This window comes from Bos grunniens, chromosome 10, assembly GCF_055505025.1.
Source record: "Bos grunniens cultivar Pamir isolate PY7600 chromosome 10, Bosgru_T2T1.0, whole genome shotgun sequence".
NCBI classification, from domain to species: Eukaryota; Metazoa; Chordata; class Mammalia; order Artiodactyla; family Bovidae; genus Bos; species Bos grunniens.
Window position 1 is genome coordinate 57,649,061 of NC_141174.1, and position 16,485 is coordinate 57,665,545.

At 39.7% G+C, this 16,485-nt stretch overlaps 1 protein-coding gene across 24 annotated transcripts in view; it reads right to left on the reverse strand.

Annotated features, from left to right (window-relative positions):
- The window catches only part of CSNK1G1 (casein kinase 1 gamma 1), a 155,133-nt gene that overhangs the window by 47,707 nt on the left and 90,941 nt on the right, over window positions 1–16,485 (reverse strand). For all 24 annotated transcript variants that reach the window (XR_015134733.1, XR_015134732.1, XR_015134734.1 and 21 more), the window contains one exon: window positions 90–241. Coding sequence is in view for 20 of the 24 variants with exons in the window: in XM_086321463.1 (XP_086177589.1) it covers window positions 90–241 (152 nt within the window). In the remaining 4 variants the exon portion in view is untranslated. The remainder of the gene's footprint in view (window positions 1–89; window positions 242–16,485) is intronic.

A 16,485-nucleotide genomic window follows, 5' to 3' on the forward strand; every position in this document is an offset into this window, starting at 1 on the left:
AGAGCTGGTAAATGCCAACAGACACACAAGGATGCGGTTAGGAGACCTGCCCCTCCCCATCCCTACGCAGAAGAGCAACGCCAACTTACCAACTGAATGGCTATCATTAACACAGTCTTCAAAGAAAAGGTCCGGTCACAGAGGTCAAACAAGTCCTCCAAGCTAGGGCCGAGAAGCTCCAGCACCATGGCGTTGTACTTCCCACACGGTCCAAAGTAATACACCTGTGGGAGACCTTCACCTGAAAGCAGAGGGAAAATGGGGTGCAGAGTGAGGGACCAAAGGCCAAAATATGACACAGCTGCATCAGCATGAAGCAGATCAAAAGGGAATACAACTTCTGAGATTTTCGTTTTCTTTCACAGTTCCTACCGGAGAACCTAAACTGAGCATGACAGCTTCAAAAGGAACTAGTAATGTGTGGGAAAGGCTAAGTCATTGCACAATATGTTCAAAATAAAGTAGTTATTTCATACCAAAGGCATTCCCACTGCTATGTAACAGAGAGAATAGTCCGTGGTCCACTGCTGGACTGGAGCATCAACTATTCTCCACCAAGAGTGCCCCAAAGTACACTATCACAAGTTTCAAAAAGACGACTCGTGAGCTCAAAGGCCAGGCTCACACACCTTGCTGCACTAGCCGGTCTCATGTGTACTCTGTGCTTACTGCCAAAACCACATGGAGATAGAGCTGTCTGTGACTGCGGCTCCGAGGAGAACCCAGACTGAAGGGGTGAGGTGACAGAGGGCGCAGCCTGGTCTTTTTCTCAGAGGGAGTCCCTGTAGCTTCCTGTTTTTTCTCAGTAGGAGCAATGTCAACAGGCTGGGTTTGGTTACTGATAAGTAATTATGAAAGGAAAAGGAATAAAAATACAAGGCTGGGCTTTCCCCAGATTTGAAATTCATAGTTATAAGAAGCCAAAATCTAGACGTTCTCATCTAAGTGGCAACTTGTGAATGAATTTCCTCCTTAAAGTGTATTGTAAATGAGACATCAATAAATATGTGCTAAATGGCACCATGTGAACTGTGGGTATGAATGAGACTACAGAACTAAAAAATCTGGTCCTTTGAGTGGGAACACTTCCATCTTAATACACTTATGTATACCGTGGTCTACACTTGTAAATGCTGCAGGTCACTGTATGCTCCTGCCTATGAGTTTTTCAGATAACAAGGTTCTCTCCATCTTGGCATTCTCTTTTCATTGTACAGGTGGAAAACTGGCAGAGGTAATTCTATCTGCTGCGATATGAACATCTGTGGCCCCTTCCCAAAATTCATATGTTGATGCTACAAATGCTACTAATGCCCAATGTGATTATTTTAAGACTTGTGGGCCTCTGGGAGGTGAGATCATGAAGGCAAGGCCTTCACGAGTGGGATTAGTGCCCTTAAGAAAGAGAACCCACAGAGCTCCCTAGCCACCTGCAGCCATGTGAGGACACAGCAGGAAGTTAGCAGTCTGCAACCCAGACGAGGGCCTTCAGCAGAACTTGACCACACTGGTATCATGATCTTGGACTTCCAGCTATTGGAACTGAGAAAAAAATTTTTCTGAGTTTATAAGTCACTCAGTCTGTGTTGTGTTACAGCAGCCCAAAGGAACTGAGACAATATCTAATCCTTAAAACTTTAACCCAATCAATATGCTTGTCCTTCTCTCCAGCACAGGTCTTGTATATTTGGAACTGGTACAAATCATTGCTACGATATGCGTCTATAATTATTTTGTGTGGTGCATCAGTCTATTTTATTCCATTGAAATACTAGACAACTTCTTTTTTAGTGTTTCTATCAGGTCATTCCTGGCTCATACTGTCTACTATAGTATACTCTGCTCCTACTAGCCCCATAAATATCCACTGAATTGCCCTGTGCTTGTTTTGATTCTCCCTTTCCCCAAAAAGTTGTCTTTTTCCCCCTGTTGTTTTAAGAACTCATCTTCAGCTCACTTAACATATATAAAACCTAACAGCTGTTCCTGAGTCCTGCTGAGAAATCCAAAGCGGAACACTACCATAGAGATTTACTGCTTTAATTAATCAGACACATTGTAGACTGTGGTTTGGAGATCTTTTAAATGCTACATCCTATATAATAGCTTTTGATGTGATGAAAAATTGATTTTCCTAATATTATATTCTTCAAAATAGGTGGGGCAGATCTGTTGGTTGCCTGCCCAATATCCATTCCCTCCTTCTTTGTTAACAACAAAATATCTAATTCTTATCAACAGCAACTCAGCTAGTTATAACCTTCTAGTCTCCTTTGATAATAGGAATGGCAAGTGAGATGGAAACAGAAATTGTTAGATAGGGTGGTTCTAGAGAAGTTCTTTAAGGGAGCTGATTCAAGTTGGAGGTATGTGCCTTTGAGATGACTGAAGCTCCAGAAGCCATCTAGAACTATCAGACTCCTTGAAGATGTAGATATGGATGAAACAAAATGAGAAGAACCCATCCCTGATGACAGGGAAGCAACCACACCAATGCAAGGCTTCCATTCCCTTCTGGACTTTTTTAATCCAGAAGAAAAATCAATCTCTACCTTGACTGAACTACTGTTCTTTGTAATTTTTTTACAACCAAGTCTAATCCTAATTAATAAACATTCTACTCCTTTACTTGGTTAAATTGCAAACCCAGGCACAATATCCTCCTTCTGAAGTACAAGCTAAAAGTCAGGGCTGCGTAGAAATATAAAACTGGCATGATTTTCTAGACTTGCTGCCAATATTTAAGGATCAATTTAAAAATAAGACACATGGTCATCTTGTTCTTGACGATCTTTAGTACCAACTCTAGGCATCTCTTGTCAGAAATTTCCATGTTTACAAAGAAGCCACAAAAGCTTTCTGGGTGATGTCTATAATTTCTAGCTGTGAGTAATGTCACTCGTAACTCCTGCCTGGAAATTTCAAAGATGTGAGGAGTTCCTGCGGGCTGTGTTACTGTTCCTTTTATTAAATACTTTGAATCTCATAATACCCCATTGGGCTTTGGGATGCTCAAGACAACTTCTGGATTACTGAGTTTTGGCCTTGAAGGCTTTTCTCAAAGATGGACTAGGTCCAAGATGCTAGTGTACAAAAGAACTCAAGTCAGAGTTGTGGATTTGGTTCTGCTCCAACTCTGAAAATTCTTTCACCTCTCTGCTCTGTTTCATCCATAAAGAGAAGGAGTTCAGACTGGTTCTCTCTCTCTCTTTTTTTTGGCTATGCCGTCCAGCATGTGGGATCTTTGTTACCCAACCAGGGATGGAACCTGCACCCCCCCACTTCCCCCGACTGGGTAAAAGCAGAGTCTTAACCACTGGACCACCAGGGAAGTTCCTAGTTCTTTTAAATCTATAATCGTGACTATAGCTAGGATTTCCTTCTAGCTATCTTATAGGTTTTTCTTTGTAAAGCCATACAACCAGTATAAATGAAAACTGTCTCCATGGACTATGTGTGGTACAAATTCAAATGTAAGCTGGTAATGGTAACTGGTAGTGGTACTCAACTGAAAGTGTGTCTATCAGAAACACCTCTAAAACTTTAAAAAACGGATACAGTGACATCACGTCAAACCTACCAAACCAGAATTTCTAGTAGTGGGTATAAGCAAAGTTCCACAGATAATTCAGAAGTGCAACCTCAGCTGGAAAACTCTGTATCTAGAGGGTAGAAAATAAAGGGCACTGCTTTGCTTTATGGCTAATATATTATGAAAATTCGGAAAACAATGACAGACTAATCTTTTTCAGAAGCTCTTTCTCATCAGACCAACTGGACTCAATACCTTTTGAAAGGAATCATTTTAAGGCTATTTGAAAGACTTGTTCTGGAGTTTCTTAGGTATTATTGAGTATAAAAATCTCTTTGGAAGATGTACTTGTAATTTATTAGAACCATCTGTACAGATAAACATGCGCTCACAAAAGTTTCAATCTGTGTCTGGTTTTACACATGACTACCCCTAAACTGGCCAGTGCTGGTGGTGAAAGACAGGCCCACGAGAAAAATCTGCCTCTTTGGTCAGAGACAACTGCACAGTAATGATTGATCACCTGGGCTGTATTTAAATAAGAAATCCTGTATATTAGGTTTCACTCTACTTCTACAGAGCCATCTCTAATCCATTGTTTAAGAAATTTTTAATTAACCAATATTATGGTGTGAAATCACTCAATTCTTGGTATTTTAGAAATTAAGGAAGTATTATAATCTCTCATCTGCTCTGAAAATAAAAGCACTAATAAGGTCTCCTTCCTAAATTGGTCAGCTGCATAAAAGCTTGAAAATTAAAGAAGTAGATTCCACCTCTTCTGAAGGATTTACAACAGATATCACTCTAGTACCTTTAGCCATAGGCTAAATCTCTTCTAAAGCAAAACTTCAAGGCTATACCCACACTGCAGATGTTATCATGTATATTCTCAAAGGGAACTATGAAATAGCTTTTCCATCCATCAGTAACATATTCTTATAACCTCTGCTGGACATATGGCCCACACATATATCAAGTTGCACAGGACAGGAAGCAAGGCATATAGCACTAAAGCTATTTTTCAATCTGTCATAAAGTCAACTTGGGTTAAACACTCCAAATCAAGGATAATGGCTTCTTTATCATCCAAGCTGTTACCTAAAAAGATTCCATAATGTATTATGAACAGTAACTACCCTAAGTAGAGATATTTTTAAATACACATCAGGCAGAGAACTGAAATAGAACCACCTTGAAGCTTTTGGTAATTTGATCACATTATTGCCTAATAATTAGCCTTTCATTCTTTTTGAAAAACTAAATTACCTAGCTGTGAAGCAAATTCAAATAAGTCTCATTTGTACATTAATATCTGGATGTAAAAAAGTAATATCTATATTAATATTTCTATGAAAAAGTACATATATGTTGATGACTATCTTCTAAAGTTAGGGCTGGAAAAAAACCTTTAAGGACATAATGACCTCGGCAATTCCTTTTCTTTGTTTATACAGTTTGTTTTTTAATTTTTAAAGAAAATAGGATAGTTTTTCTCCAAACTTAAGCTGTCCTTGGTTCCACCGATGGTAGTGGCTTTTAGCACAGTTACCGAATGTTCCTTAATGTTTACTAGAGATCAGGGAATTACTGATATATAGGGAATAATTTAATATTATTATTACTATATATATGGGGATAGTAATAATAATATTAAATAAGTTCACTTAACAAGAAAGCAGAAAGAATAGGCAGATAAACATGATTATATTCCATAGGAAGAAATGAAAGGAGAAAATGAAAGCATACCCTTTAAAACTCAGAAAATATTAAAACAACAAAAACAATGCATTCTCACAAAAAACGTGAGACATTACATGTGTTTTTCTTTTTAAAAGAAGAACAGAATCCCTCTCATTTCTCTGACTCTGAAAAAAAATGCCTTTTTACAATATGACGCAGTTCAACATATGAATCTATTCAAACTGCTGGTGTAATAACCAAAACAGTGAGACCCAGGATTAAAGAATCAGCATTATTTTGTCTTGTCTATAATGAAAAATGTTTTACAACCACCTTGTTCACAGGCCTCTTGGGAACTGGAATATCATTAGACATATGCTGCTACTGCTAAGTCACTTCAGTCGTGCCCGACTCTGTGCGACCCCATAGATGGCAGCCCACTAGGCTCCCCCGTCCCTGGGATTCTCCAGGCAAGAACACTGGAGTGGGTTGCCATTTCCTTCTCCAATGCATGAAAGTGAAAAGTGAAAGTGAAGTCACTCAGTCGTGTCCGACCCTCAGTGACCCCATGGAATGCAGCCCTCCAGGCTCCTCCATCCATGGGATTTTCCAGGCGAGAGTACTGGAGTGGGGTGCCATTGCCTTCTCTGATATGCTGCTAACAGCAGCTCAAATTTGTATGGTGGGAGAAGAGAAGGTGAGAGGCAAGAGCAGAGGAATAATCTCACAGAAATTGAGCTTTTACAGTTTCTCTATTACATACAGTTGTGTATGTACACAACTACAAAGGCGTTACCTCTCAAAGCAGGTTTCAAACTTTTGTTTAGTCAAAGGAATCAGGAAAAAGTCTAAGACACGACAGATTTCTTCTGTAGCAGACTGCATCAAAGGTAAAAAATGTTAAAGTGTGTTATGTATTGGGGGTGGGAGTGAAGGGTGGGGATCCTTTTTCTTTTCCAAAAGACTAGTAACTCAGTTCAGAACTGGTAAATTTATGGGATGAAAAGACCCAGTTTCTGAAAATTTACCACTTTATCCCTGGGATTAAGTTATGAAGACAGACTACTGAGTTCCAAAAGGTGAGAGATGACCAATTCTTCTTAATACACACCTGAAAAATAACAACTGAAAAGTTAAGAAAGTTTAGCAAGCATTTAGAAGGAATAAGAAGGAAAAAATGAGACTACTCAAAGTACAATGAACCTCTTGCTGACAATTCTGCCCAACTCCCATTACACTTCCTTTGTCCATGAATCTGCCTTCCATATGAAGGTTTTTTGAAGGCAGTTGATTACAATATGTTAACTATGTGTTAATTATGTTTATTAGTGCCTAGTACCAGTCAAAGTATATGGTAGATAAGGGCAGAGTAAGTATTAATACCAAGTAAATATACAAACACAATTGTCTCCAAGTTTTAGACTCTTTTTTTTCTGGCCATGCTGCGAGACATGTGGGATCTTAGTTCCCCAACCAGGGATTGAACCCATGTCCCCTTCACTGGGAACGCAGAGTCTTAACCACCGGACCGCCAGGGAAGTCCCTAAACCACATGTCTTTTTGGTAAAGTTACTTTCCCTTCCTACATAGGCAGCTTAATTTGTCCTATTCACCTTCTTGGTTTCCAATATTTTTATATCAGTTCCATGAATACTATTTTACACCTTTGTATCATCTGTTCATCTTTCTATAGTTCTTGATTTTTGTAAATTTCAGTTCCTTATCTGGAAAAGGGGCTATCAGGGACATAATTTTTTTTAAATTGTAGAAGTGATATATAACTAATTTAAAATAAGTATAACAGCTAACCAAAAGTAGTACAGAAACACATGAATAAAAAGTATTCATACATAACAGATGATACACAGACACGTAATTAAAAATACTTTTCTGCAACTTCATTTTAAATTTAATATTATATAATGGACATTCTCCCTTATCAACATATAGCTGTACATTAAAAGCTATATCCTATCTTCCCCTATGATGTATCATATTTAAGTTTTCCTATACTGACGGACATTTAGGTTGTACCCATATATTTGTTACCAGAAATAGATATTACAGGGAATAGCTTTTGCTTGACACGTGTTATTTTCTTCCTTCTACTGATAACATCATCTTACTCTTCTGGGGTGAAAGCACCATTCCTTTACTGTTACTACTTGTGGGTAAAGCGGGGTCAAGCCATTTTCCACTGCCACCCCAAGGATATGACTCAAGCCAGATTAATTAGAAGATTCTACCCTCCTCCCCTACGGAACTGGGTCAAGAATAGGTGCTTAAACTATGCTGGTACAATGTGAGTAAGCTCTGGGACTTTGTGGAACTACTATAGGGAAGGAGGAGCAATTTCTGTCCAGCTTGATAACTAAACAGAAAGGAGCGTTGCCTGAAGCTATCAGAGACTACCGCATGAGAATAGGTAGATTACTTATCTGAGAATGAAATCAACACAGAGAAAGCAGAAATCAGAGAGACAGACAGACAAATGTACCACAAACTGGAGGACCAAGGACTGGTCCTGGCTTTGGCTAGCCTGAGGTCAGTCCTGCAGGCCAAGCAATTCTCTCCCCCAACTCCACCCACTCAATTAAGTAAGCTAGAACTCCATCAATTGAAAATGAAAATGTCTAGACAGAGACACATACTCATATGTAAAAATTCCTTGTGCCTACCTCTGGGGGCATGAATACACATTATCTCTTGAGGGTGGATTCCTTGGAGAGGAAATGCTGAGTCAAGGGTCATGCTCATCTAAAACTTCAGTATATGCCGCCACATTGCCAAGTTTAAATCCTCTTTGGTTCCTAGTCTGTCTCCAGTGCTGGGCCTCTTTTCACATTTATCACTACTGTCCTAGGCCCAGGGAGTATTTAAAGATGTTTTCAGAATATGTCTTGACTCATTCTTCCCAAAGCCCCAGCACTAGGTTATCTCCTCTCTCATATGTAGCCACAACATGTTTGCAGGAGTCTCCTAGCCTTTGATCCAAATTATCACTGATATTTCAAAGTCAGGTGACTCTTCCCCCCCTACTATTTGTACAACACTACGATAAGAAATTTCCACTCAAAGCACATCCGTATCACAAAAGTATATTGACCATAAACTGCTTTAAAGCTTATTAATGTTTTTATATAGGTCCTCCAATTTAATCCTAACAAATACACACAAGAATTACTACTCTCATTTTATGGGTAAGGAATTCATCTCAGGTCATACAGTGAGTGGTAGAGCCAAGACCAACCTCGCTCTGCCTCCAAGATTCAGACTCTTTTTTTTTTTGGACGGGGGGGGGGGGGGGGGGGGGGGGGGCGTTGTGCTTTGCGGCAGGTGGAAACTTAGTTCCCCGATCGAGACTGAACCTGTGTCCTCTACACTGGCAGAACAGGGTCTTAACCACTGGACCGCCAGGAAGTTCCTCAGGCTCTTTTACTGTACTGAATATATCTATCTGCGCCCTAACGTCCACGGACATCTAGAATGACAGCAAGGACTACCAAGTAACATTACTTTGATAGGAGATTGATGATGTTGGGAAAGATTGAAGGGAAAAGGAGAAGGGGGTGACATAGGATGAGATGGTTGGATGGCATCACTGACTCAATGAACATGAGTTTGAGCAAATTCCAGGAGATGATGAAGGACAGGGAAGCCTGACGTGCTGCATTCTATGGGGTCGCAAAGAGTCAGATGTGACTTAGCGACTGAACAACAATAGATTCTGTGAAATGCAATCTGTGTATGAACCTAAGGGTCAATCACAAGACACTGATGATGTTTATAGGTTATAAACTCAAGTCATAAAGTATATTTTTCCTTAGAAAAGCACAGGTTAAGATTCTATCAAGAGTGCATTAGTAGTATTTTTCTAATGTAACTACAAAGTAGTCAATCTTTAAGCTTAATAAACACATCATTTAGGAACTCAGAGGGAAACCTGGCCTATGTTTAGATTAATACAGGAAGTACAGGCCAGTACTTAATCCAAGTGGGATGCTCAGTGTTCACTCAGTCGTGTCTGACTCTTTGCGACCCCATGGACTGTAGGTAGCACGTCAGGCTTCCCTGTCCTTCACCATCTCCGGGAGTTTGCTCAGACTCATGTCCATTGAGTCAGTGATGCCATCCAACCATCTCATCCTCTGTCAGCCCCTTCTCCTCCTGCCTTCAATCTTTCCCAAAATCAGCGTGTTTTCTAATGAGAAAGTTTTTCACATCAGGTGGCCAAAGTACTGGAGATTCAGCTTCAGCATCATTCTTTCCAATGAATATCCAGCATTGCTTTCCTTTAGGATTGACTGGTTTGATCTTGCAATCCGAGGGACTCTCAAAGAGTCTTCTCCAACACCATGGTTTGAAAGCATTAATTCTTTGGCACTCAGCCTTCTTTAAGGTCCAACTCTTACATCCATACATGAGTACTGAAAAAATCATAGCTTTGTCTATATGGATCTTTGTTGGCAAAGTAATGTCTCTGCTTTTTAATATGCTGTCTTGGTGTATCATACTTTTTCTTCTAAAGAGCATCTTTTAATTTCATGGCTGCAGTCACTATCCACAGTGATCTTGGAGGCCGAGAAAATAAAGTCTGTCACCGTTTCCATTGTTTCCTCATCTATCTGCCATGAAGTGATGGGACTAGATGCCATGATCTTAGTTTTCTGAATGTTGAGTTTTAAGCCAGCTTTTTCACTCGCCTCTTTTACTTTTATCAGGACGCTCTTTAGTTCCTCTTCCCTTTCTGCCATAAGGGTGGTGTCATCTGCATATCTGAGATTGATAATTTCTCTCAGCAATCTTGATTCCAGCCTGTGCTTCATCCAGCCAGCATTTCGCATGATGTACTCTGCATATAAGTTAAATAAGCAGGGTGACAATATACAGCCTTTCCCAATTTGGAACCAGTCTGTTGTTTCATTTTGGGTTCAAACTCTTACTTCTTAATCTGCATACAGATTTCTCAGGAGACAGGTAAGGTGGTCTGGTATTTGCATCTCTTCAAGAATTTTCTATAGCTATCACCCTCTTTAAAAAGCCTTCCCTGTTTCCCATAATTAGAAACCATTTTTCCCTTCAGAACTTCCATATAATTTTATACATAAATTTAAAAAATAACGTTCCATTGTTTTGGTCTGCATTATAGTTACTTGCATATCTTAGGGAGCTCCTTGAGAGTAGTACAACAATGTCTTACAGAAAATATGAAAATAAACATTACGTTTTCCTTCCAATAGGCAGTGACTATGTTTTTTATTATATAACTCCGTGGCTCTTTACTCACTGTAAGTGTTATGGACACAGCTGATGCTGAGTTCTTGCTAGTGAAAATATCATCTCCTTGCACAATGACTAAAGTAATTATTAGTAAGAGACTCTACAGGTTGGTAAGAAAAGTTGAATTAAAGCAATATAAATTATAAAGAAAGAGGAAAAAAATGTAGAGAAAAGTTCAAAGTGTGTCAGACTGTTGAAAGCACAAAAGAGTGCAAAGGGGCACAGAGCTGACACACACTTCTTTTAAGTGGGCGGAATATAAATTACTTAGAAGTCATTGAAAGAACAAGAAAATATTACTCACATATGTTAAAACTTAATCTTTTTGTTGGTTTCTGTCTTAAGTATGCTTATAGATACAAATATGCTACAAATACAAAAAGGCTTACTAGCAACAGAATTATTTTGATAATAGGTGTGAGGCATTATCTTTATGCAGTCTGTTACTGGAATTTAAGGAAAATATTCTCTCTCACAATGACACTGAGAGATACTGGAAAGGAATTCACTGAGTTTTAATATAATACAGTAGACACATGCTTTTCACCTTCTCATAACCCACAGGAATAATTCACTTCAACAACTCATCTCTTTCATTTGATAGTAATCCATAGCTTTGAGGATGCTAAATGTTACCTTCCTTCATAATAATTAACCTTGACAAACTGTGAGTTAAGGAGGGGGAGTCACTGAGGGCTGTGGTGAGTCCTGTGATGGCCACCGAGACTTCTGTCCTTGCCTTCCTTCCATAGGCATTTTCTAAAGGCAATCACGAAACTATTCTTAATGTCTGGAGAATATGCAAGGAAGAGAAACATGCAAGTACATAGTAAGACAGGTATCTGTAAAGACAGAAAAGTAAAGTATAACCTAGAATTAAACGGAGGAAACAGCATCACAAACTTAAGGGTCTGTGCTGACTTCTAAGCAAGCTTTGGACAGGCTTTGGAGCTTGACTGTTTCCAAACCTTTGCCTGCAAGAGCACTGTAACCGTTTTCTGGAACCAACCACCACACTCCAGCCCAGGCCATGAACACATAAGTGACTTGGGTCTATTTTCAGAATTTCGCTTTCTATTTTTCAGGAAGATCCTTAAAAGAAGTCAAAATCCAAGTACCAATTCTGAGCAAATATCTCTCCCAGTTCTGTATTTTGCAAAACAACGCACTGAAAAGGTGTTAGTACTGTGTGTAACTGTGAGGTGCATGCAGGCTGCATAATTTCTATAATAAACTCACAACACTCTATTTGCAATTAAAGAAATTACTGGCTCAACAAGTCTTCATCAGCAAAATATCTAAAACAGAAGTGGTGCTTTTTTTTTCTCCAGGAGGCGGACAAATTTTACATATGTATTGTAACTAGAGGTAATTACTTCTATGCCTCAAGTGACTCAGAGCTATTTGAGAGTTTTAAAGAGCAGACAAGGGCCACAGGGGTTTGGCCCCAACAGATAAGCAAGCATATGAGAAATGTCTCAATGCTTTAAACCACTGAAAAAACACGCAAAGGACACACAACCAAAGAATTAATCCTAGTCCAGAAATGTACTTGGGTATTGAGTTTCAGAAATATCAGTTCCTTTTTATGGCAAACTAGTGTAGCTAGTTAATAAAAGTTAAAAGTCATGATGGTTTATCCTTGGAAAAATGGAAAGAAATTCATTGTACTATCACAACTAAATTAGCTCCATTAAAGACCAGAAAATTTGTACAGAGTATGACAATTACACCTTTCCAAGCCCAGTAAATGAAAACAATCCTTTCTATTTTTTCTGCACAAAATTAACAATTTACTACAGATTGGATTTATGCCGTAACATCAATGAAGCATTTAAATGTCCTTAAAAAAAAGATTTATTATATATTGGCTGTGCTGGGTCTTCACTACTGCGTACAGGGCTTTCTGTAGTTGCAGAGTGGGGGCTACTCTTCGTTGCGGTGTGAAGGCTTCTCTTGCTGCGGAGCATGGATCCAGGCAGCAGGCTCAGTAGTTGCAGTGCATGGGCTTAGCTGCTCCGCGACATGGGGGATCTTCCTGGACCAGAGATCCAGTCCATGTCCCTTGCACTGGCAGGTGGATTCTTAGCCACCGGACCACCAGGGAAGTCCAAAATGCCATTTTAAAATGTTTTCCGGACAACATAGGTGGATTTGGAAATTCACATGCATGCATACAGACTCTTTCAGAGGAAAAGATGACAAGCACGACACACTGGCCCTTGTCTGAAGTTTGCTCCATATACAGAGGGTATTTTAAAAACTAAAATATAGGCTATTTACAACGTTGTGTTAGTTTCTGCTGTATAGCAAAGTGATTCAGTTATACATACACATACATTCTTTTCTGTATTTTTCCACCACTTACCGTAATGATATTGAATATAGTGCTGTACAGTAGGACCTTGTAGGACCTCCATCATATATAAACTAGTTTGCATCTGCTAATCCTAAACTCCCATCCATCCCTCCCCCACACCGCCTCCCCCTTGGCAGTCACAAGTCTGTTCCCTATGTCTATGAGTCAGTTTCAAGACAGAGATGCTTTTCACATAGCCACCTCAGGCACTTGCCTGACTCACCAACTCAAGCACACTTTGGTATTTGGGTTCTTCTCCCCGAGAGGGACAACAGTGACACTGCTGCTGCTCCTTCTGCAAAGTATGTTCAATACACTCAGGTATTTCCAAACATCCTCCTCACCCTTTACCCAGGGCACAGGACTTTAACTTTTTAAAATCTGAGGCCTCTGCTGTTGCCCCAATGGTTACTTATTTCAAATATGCCACTCATGCTGAAAGGAGCAGGCTTTCGAAGGGTCGAAGTTTGGCAGAAATGGCTTTAAATTCATCATTCCACGTTGGTGTGTTTAGAGATTTAGTATAAAAACAAGACAAAAAGATGAATCAAATCTGTACAGTTTATATTGTTTCATATTTTGTAAATTCTATATTAAAAGCATGCTATACATATATTAAAATATCAGTGTTTTAGACCCCTCTAAGTATAAGAAGATTGGTCTCTTTTAACATAGGCCCAAAGAAGGCATTTCTCTTAAGATTATTCTTTTCCAACAAGCATATGATAAGTATAATAAACACAGATACAATCAGCTGTGAAAGAAGCAATTCTCTTTCTGAGAGTACTCACTGCCCTTTGCTAGGACATCACACGGTTGTTGTTTATAGACTCTAATCCGCACTTTGAGAATCTCAGTATGTTGAAATGTCTCAAGGCAAAACGCTTTGCTTTCTAGCAACTAGTACATGAACAGTAAAAATGTATGGTCTGTGAGTCCACTGTTCTCTTGCATACTGTCAACTGCTTTCTCCCAGTTCTTGAGCCACATTCTTAGAGAGCGTGCTCTATGCTGAGAGGTGTAGTCCATGTGATCCTCTGCCTCCTTATCAGAGCATCGGAATCTGGATTGAAAAGCTACTCCAAACTGAGTCAGTGAGTCTCTTTCCTTGTTGTTGCTGTTAGTTACTAAGTCATGTCCAACTCTTTTGCGACCCCAAGGGCTGCAGCTGCAGCCTACCAGGATCCTCTGTCTATGGGAATTTTGTCACTTCCTTCTCCAGGAGATCTTCCTGACCCAGGGATCAAACCTGCATCTCCTGCATTGGCAGGTACATTCTTTACCACTAAGCCACCTGGGAAGTCTCTTTCCTAGGAACTTCCAACTGAGACAAAGAACTTCAGTCACTCTCTGCTGGTGCTTAAATGGAGAAGAGCTACATAAAAGGATCTTTCCATCAACTGTAAGGAGAAGCAGAGAAGGCTGATAATACAGAGAAAACGAAGAGTTCTCACAGAAGCCAAGGCAAAAGGTTTTACAACCCTAAGCAGAACAAGGGTCAAATATAGTGTCAGAGTCCAGAAGAGTTAGAAGGCCAGAAGTAGTGAGTGATCTCTGTTCGTTTCCAAGGCAAACATCATGGTAATCCAAGTCTATGCACTGATCAGAAATGCTGAAGAAGCTGAAGTTGAATGGTTCTATGAAGATCTACAAGACCTTCTAGAATTAACACCCAAAAAAGATGCCCTTTTCATTATAGTAGACTGGAATACAAAAGTACAAAGTCAAGAAACACCTGGAATAACAGGCAAATTTGGCCTTGGGAGTACAGAATGAAGTAGGGCAAAGGCTAATAGAGTTCTGCCAAGAAAATGCACTGGTCATAGCAAACACCCTCTTCCAACAACACATGAGAAGACTCTAAACATTGACATCACCAGATGGTCAACACCAAAATCAGACTGATTATATTCTTTGCAGCAAAGATGGAGAAGCTCTGTACCGTCAGCAAAAACAAGACCAGGAGCTGACTATGGCTCAGATCATGAACTCCTTATTGCCAAATTCAGACTGAAATTGAAGAAAGTAGGGAAAACCACTAGACCACTCAGGTATGACCTAAATCAAACCCCTAACAATTATACAGTGAAAGTGAGAAACAGATTTAAGGTATTAGATCTGATAGAGTGCTTGAAGAACTATGGACAGAGGTTCGTGACATTGTACAAGAGATAGGGAGCAAGACCATTCCCAAGGAAAAGAAATGCAAAAAAGCAAAATGGCTGTCTGAAGAGGCATTACAAATAGCTGTGAAAAGAAGAGAAGCAAAGAGCAAAGGAGAAAAGGAAAGATATACCCGTTTGAATGCAAAGTTCCAAAGAATAGCAAGGAGAGATAAGAAAGCCTTCCTCAGCGATCAGTGCAAAGAACTAGAGGAAAACAACAGAATGGGAAAGAGTAGAGATCTCTTCAAGAAAATCAGAGATATCAAGGGAACATTTCATGCAAAGATGGGCTCGATAAAGGACAGCAATGGTACGGACCTAACAGAAGCGGAAGATATTAAGAAGAGGTGGCAAGAATACACAGAAGAACTGTACAAAAAAGATCTTCATGACCCAGATAACCACAATGCTGTGATCATTCACCGAGAGCCAGACATCCTGGAATGTGAAGTCAAGTGGGACATAGGAAGCTTCACCACGAACAAAGCTAGTGGAGGTGATGGAATTCCACTTGAGCTATTTCAAATCCTAAAAGATGATGCTGTGAAAGTGCTGCACTCAATATGCCAGCAAATTTGGAAAACTCAGCAGTGGCCACAGGACTGGAAAAGGTCAGTGTTCATTCCAATCCCAAAGAAAGGCAATGCCGAAGAATGCTCAAACTACCACACAATTGCACTCATCTCACAAGGATGAGTAAAGTAATGCTAGTAAAGTAATGCTCAAAATTCTCCAAGCCAGACTTCAGCAATACACGAGTCACGAACTTCCAGATGTTCAAGCTAGTTCTAGAAAAGGCAGAGGAACCAGAGATCAAATTGCCAACATCTGTTGGATCATCGAAACAGCAAGAGAGTTCCAGAAAAACATCTATATCTGCTTTATTGACTATGCCAAAGCCTTTGACTGTGTGGATCACAATAAACTGTGGAAAATTCTGAAAGAGATGGGAATACCAAACCACCTGACCTGCTTCCTGAGAAATCTGTATGCAGGTCAGGAAGGAACAGTTAGCACTGGACATGGAACAACAGTCTGGTTGTTGTTCCAGGAAAAGGAGTACATCAAGGCTGTATATTGTCACCCTGCTTATTTAACTTATATGCAGAGTACATCATGAGAAATGCTGGACTGGAAGCACAAGTTGGAATCAAGATTGCCGGGAGAAATATCAATAACTTCAGATATGCAGATGACACCATCCTTATGGCAGAAAGTGAAGAAGAAGTAAAGAGTCTCTTGATGAAAGTAAAAGAGGAGATTGAAAAAGTTGGCTTAAAGCTCAACATTTAGAAAACTAAGATCATGGCATTCAGTCCCATCACTTCATGGCAAATAGATGGGGAAACAGTGGCTGACTTTATTTTTCTGGGCTCCAAAATCACTACAGATGGTGACTGCAGCCATGAAATTAAAAGATGCTTACTCCTTGGAAGAAAAGTTATAACCTACCTAGATAGCATATT